The 6,000-nt window shown below is 38.9% G+C and overlaps 1 protein-coding gene across 2 annotated transcripts in view; it reads right to left on the minus strand.

Annotated features, from left to right (window-relative positions):
* Positions 1-5,219, minus strand: part of LOC132818787 (fibroblast growth factor 10-like) — a 121,042-nt gene extending 115,823 nt beyond the window's left edge. The window contains exons 1-2 of one of the 2 annotated variants that reach the window (XM_060829874.1): positions 4,864-5,219; positions 4,061-4,762 (exon numbers count right to left, since the gene is read on the minus strand). In XM_060829874.1, coding sequence (XP_060685857.1) covers positions 4,061-4,349 — 289 coding nt within the window. In that variant the 5' untranslated portion in view covers positions 4,350-4,762; positions 4,864-5,219. Of the gene's footprint in view, positions 1-4,060 lie in introns of both variants that reach the window. The other variant, XM_060829881.1, reaches the window with a different exon arrangement.
* Between the last annotated feature and the right edge of the window lie 781 nt (positions 5,220-6,000).

Here is a 6,000-nt window from a genome sequence, read left to right on the forward strand (position 1 = left end):
GACCTACCCCACCTGTCAATCTTCCTTCCCACCTAACTGCTCCATCTTCCTCTCTGACCTATCACCTTTACCCCTTCCTCCATCCACCTATTGCAATCCTGGCTACTTCTCTCCAGTCCCACTCCCTCCCATTTATTCCTCCACCCCTGAGGCTTCCAGCCTCATTCCTGATGAAGGGCTCCTGCCTGAAACGTTGATTTTCCTGTTCCTTGGATGCTGCCTGCCCTGCTGTGCATTTCCAGCACCACTCTAATCTTGAAGCTATTCAGAATGCTAACCTTTATTGCAAGAGGATTTGAGAAGTGTTGCTTCAATTGTATGCAGGTTTGGTTAGACCACACCTGAAGTAGTATGTCCAGTTTTGATCTCTCTTATCTTAGGATAGATTGCCGTAAGAGTGGAATTAAAACTTCACCAGACTTGTTCCCAGTATGGTGGAATGGTCCTATGAAGAGTGAATGGACAAACAAGGTCTATATTCTCTAGAATTTTGAAGAATGAGAGGTGATCACATTGAAATTGTCTTCAAGGGATAGACAAAGTCAATGCAGGTAAGGTATTTCCACTGGTTGGGGAGTCTGGAACCAGAGGGGCATAGTTTAAAAATATTAAAGGAGATTTCAATAAATGTTTGATTGTAAATGATGTAAAGAGTGACAGAGACATTTATGGTAAAAGGCATTAAAGTGTTCAATTAGCGATGATCTTATAAAATAATGGAAGTGCTTCAAAGGGCTAAATGGCATACTCCTGTTCCTATGTTTCTAACCAATGCTGTTTCGATAACCAGGTATTTACATGGCTAAGACTTCATAGGAACACAGTGCATCTGTGTCAAATGTGTTAAACCAGCACTTTTGATACACATGCCAGGTTTTGAAAAAAAACAACCATCACGTGTTAGTAGATTGTGTTGGACCATTAACAAAAATGTCAGCTGGGATATAATATATCTTTACAATTATGGATATAGAATCCTGAGTTCCAGAAGCTGTTTCTTTAAAGACAATTACAATTAGGGTAGAAGCAGAAAAGTTGTCAGTTTCGTGCTCATTATGGCCTACCAATTGAAATACAATTCAATCAATATTCTAAACTCATGTCTAAAGTTTCCTAGGACATCAACAATGAATCGCAGATGCTGGAAATCTGAAACAAAAACAGAAATTGCTGAAGAAGCTCAGCGAGTCTGACAGCATCTGTGGAGAGAAAGCAGAGTCAACCTTTTTGGTCCATTGACCTTTCTTCAGAACTTGCTCTAGGGCATCTGCATAGGAGTTGGAACGAATATTGTCCTTGATCTAACCATCTTCTTCTGCTTCATCAATAACCTCCCCTCTATCATAAGCCCAAAAATGGGTATGTTTGCCCATTATGTGATACTCAGTACCACTCACGACTCCTCAGATACTGAAGTAGTACATGTCCAAATGCAGCAAGACCTGGACAACTTCTGGGCAAACAACTTTGGTTGACAAATAGCAAGTAACATTAACAACACACAACTGCCTGACAATGACCATCTATAAAAAGAGATGATCTAACAATCATCCCTTGACATTCAATGGCGTTACTATCACAGAACCTTCACGAGCAACATCCTGAGTGGGTTATCACTAGCCAGAAACTGAACTGGGCTAGCATATAAATACTATGGCTGTAAGAGCGAGTCAGAGGCTAAACATTTGCAATGAATAACTCATCTCCTGACTCCCCAAAGCCTGTCCACCATCAATAAGGCACAAGCCAGGAGTGTGATGGAATACTCCTCATTTGTTTGGATGAGTGCTGCTTCAAAAACACTCAAGAAGCTTGACACCATCCACTTGATTGGCTCACAACATTGACTCCCTTCATCATTGAGGCTTGGTAGTAACAATTTATTCCAGCTACAAGATGCACTGCAGAAATTCAACAAGGCTCCTTGAACAGAACTTTCCCAACCCACAATCACCTCCATCTCGAAGGACAAGGGCAGCAGATACATGGGAATACCATTGCCTATAAGTTCCCCTTTAAGCCACCGACGGTTCTGACTTGGAAATTTGTCACAGTTCCGTTAGTGTCAGTGGGTCAAACTCCTGAAACTCCCTTCCTGAGTGTACCTCCAATTCACAGACTGCAGCAGTTTGAGAAAGTAGCTCACCCTTATCTTCTCACTGCCACCTTCTATGGATGGGCAATATTTGCTGGCCCAGCCATCTACGCACGCATGCCAATGAGTTCAAAGAAGATACATTTTCTAAACACCTCATTGTAGCTTTAGAAAAAATCTTCCACCCTTGTAAAATGAACAATCCTTGAAGTACAGCATATTCAAATTGAATTCAACATTAATCACAAATACATCTATTTTCCATTCTAACATTCTTGTTTAATTTACAATGAAAGAGATGCCCATCAACTGAAAACTGATATTAATTTTAATTCCGCTATCTTTTATATACCCCAGGGGCCACTGATTATAAGTGTACGATTACAAGCTTAGGAAACCACAAACTAAATATGATTGAAGAGGTAGCTTATTCAGACTCAAGAGTCATAAATTAATGGAGCAAATTGCCATCAGTGTGACAAATGTTGGGTCTGCTGAATCACTGACAAAAGAAATAGACACGTTTTTGATTAGGGAGTGGAAGGAGACTTACTGCTGTACAAAAGACAAATAAAATGGCCCATCAGGGCATATTCACTGAATTTTGGCAAATTCTGAAATGGGCTGGATGGCCTTCTCACATATTCCAGTCTTAATATAATCCTGTTATTCACAAAACAGGGACAGAAAAAGATACTTAATAACTTTGAAAGATGCTTAAATCAGATTAACTCTGTTTATTGCCTAAAAGTGATTCCTAATTTAAAGATAAGTATTACGTCATCTATTTTTTGTATTTATTTCTGATAAGGTAAGGTCCAGTTCATTTATCAGTGAAAGTGATCTATTCCTTTCAGATCCCATTTCAATTTTAACTGTTTTCCAGAATTTTGTTTTCTATATTCTGTACGAACTGAAAATAGTTTGCAGATTCAGTTTCATGAATAAGTCATAGGACGTTTTTTTCTACTCCTTTATCTATTATGCAATGATGACTGTGTACTTAGAGATTCCAGAACACAGAAACAAGACTCGTGCATTTTGGATGCTATGAAACAATAAATATGGGCAGATGGGGCCAAAGAGACCACAATTAATCTAATCTATGGTAAATGTCACTCTTGCGAAGCAGCGGCAAGTTGCCAAAGCAATGACACTGATAATGTCAGATGTAATGTTGAAATAAAAATAAACGTCCTATTTAACTAACTGAATAATATTTTCCTTCATGTTTTAAGGCATTTGAGACTGTAAACAAAATCTTCATTGTTTAACATAAAGCCATGCAGAAAGAAAGCTTGACAATTTTGAAAGGATTTATTCTCCAAATAAAATCAAATGTGCTGCATTTGTTTTGGGATATGTTTTGCTAAACAAAGTATGTAGAAGCTTAAAATTCCAGGAGAATATGATGAGAATTTATAAATTTAGAGAATATCACAAAAAACCACAATGTGCCATATATGTTACTGACAACACAGACATGGAAGGGTATTGAGTTACCAGAAAGAAGGCATCAGGGAAGACAAATAGCTGTGGTGGTGCCTTAACATTGCCTCTTAAAATGCCACCACTTAAAGCAACATGTGGGAAAAGAAATCAAAAACAGAACCAGACACTTCTTACAAACTTGCAGAAGACTCGGTGTTCTTAACTTTAAGTAAAACTGCTTCATTGACATTCAGTAACTGGTGGAGGCTATGATAGCAATTTCGAGATTACTTGGATAATATTAACTGCTATCAAAGAAAATCATTCCAGCAAATATATGAGAACTGCTAACAGCAGGCAACCTATCATGCTTTAAATCTCCCTTTCGAAGCATGCAAATGGTCTGCCTTAATGAAACAATGTGTTATTGCTGAAAAAAATAAAAATCAGCTGTTCTAATTTTTAAAACAAAACTACAGTAAATATTTTATTTCCTAACATCTGGAGAAAACTGAACGAGGATTCCATACTCACTGAAAGGGCAGTTTTCCTTCTTTGTTCCACCGACCTTGCCATTCCTGTCGATCTTGAGAAAGTATTTGGTGAAAGAGAACAATTTCCTCCACCGCACGTCTCCTTCCAGGTATTTGTAGCTGCGCACATGCCTTCCCAGGCTGGATGAAGACCTTGTAATATTTGGAGACAACATATCTCTGCTGATGTCATTGCAAGCAACAGACGAAGAACAGATGAGGAAGAGGAGAAGGACATAAGCCAGGTATGTAAAGGCTGAGGCACCCTTTGTCAGTATCCATTTCCACATTGTACTGAAGCTCTTGGCACTAGAAATAATCTCATAAGAAGAAACATACTGGAATGCCAAGGACACTTATGTGGTAGGTCGAGACTGTGTGGCTGGTCTTCTCTGTCTGACCTCGGTTATCCTTTGAATGAAGTTCATCAATATCCATAGCTCAGGTGATGAATCATCTCCTGTGTAGGATCTCTTTTGCCACCTTCCACGTTTGCACAATTACTGAGCTCCTCAAATATCTCTTCAGTATATATTTTTTGTTAGGTCACATAAAGAGTTTTTTTGTTAATGTCCTTTTTCGAGAACCGTTTGATAACATAACTCCACAAAGGTGTATGATGTACTACAGTGATCCCACTTTCTCTGGGCTACGACACACAAAGGGTTTGAATCTGTTGAAGACAACCGACAGCTCAAAGAAGCTGGTGGTTTGAAGAGACAGAAGTTATTCAGCTTGCAGTAAACAGGTCAAAACCTGGTGAAAAATGTCAGTGATTACCACACTGAGGTGGGATGTGCTTACCGCAGTGGACAGCCTGTTATGGATCAGGCAGCAGTGGACATCTGAAACCATGTCCTCGAAGAAAATTCCTTCTGAGGGAACTATGCAGATCACTGATTGTAAGCCTTCTGGAGCTTTCAGTCTTGCTAATTGCCGTTACTGTTCCTCTTTCCTCTGAAAGCCGGCCACCAGCATGGGTTGTATAGTCATGCTTTACTAATCTCACTCTCTTCCGGGCTAAACCCAACTCCCTCTAGGGAGCCCCTTTGGACTTGCTTTCCAGCGTGGGCTTTTTTGGCAGCGAAGTACTTGAGAGCCACCTGGAGCTTTCTGCTTTCTGACTGTTCCTGCACATGTGAAGGAGACCAATCTGCAGAGTCCTGCAAACCAGATTATATACTGGTCAGGAAGAGCAGAAAGACACAATTAGTTTCTTTTTTAACCTATGCCAGCTTAAAGGAGGTCCTAATTTAATGAATCATCTGCTCTTTGCTTCTGTAGAAGAAACAAAGTGTTCACACTTCTAGTCACAGATTTTATTTTTTTTAACCATGTGAGGTTTCAGACAATTTAAGAGCTTCTTATACTCACAGGATTAAAGAAGCCTCTATAAACAGTTTGTAATTACTAACATGAGTCACTCTGAGTTATATTTCTCCGCAAAACTCATGTATTTTATATCATTCCAAATTTTTTTTATAATACAATATTATCTCTTTTCCAATTTGCAAAACATGTAGAAAAAACATTCTAAGGCACTTTGTGATGTTATCTGTATAATAGGTTACCAGACAAATTTATGACTCATTTAAAAATGATAGACTTTTTTGTCCTTTGTCTTTCAACCTCAGCCAGTATAGCACTATTGCAGGGTAGTGTCTGTCATTGTCCTACGGCATTGTATTATTGGGTCACCTACTGGATTAATTTGAGAAAGCCTGAGAAAAGTTGCAGAGTAAGGATGCACTATGTAACGGAATTCAATCTCTCCCAATAGATTCAAGTCACTAACATAAATGTATGAATGTAGATTATATCTCTGTAATGAGGCCTGATTCATACTTCAAAGGACTGAAATTCTACCTCCCTCTTAGCTTCAACAATCAGACATTAATAGGCTCCATTATTAATTGTTTCTTCGTCCTATTTGAGAAAAGG

This window comes from Hemiscyllium ocellatum, chromosome 1 (assembly GCF_020745735.1).
Source record: "Hemiscyllium ocellatum isolate sHemOce1 chromosome 1, sHemOce1.pat.X.cur, whole genome shotgun sequence".
NCBI classification, from domain to species: domain Eukaryota; kingdom Metazoa; phylum Chordata; class Chondrichthyes; order Orectolobiformes; family Hemiscylliidae; genus Hemiscyllium; species Hemiscyllium ocellatum.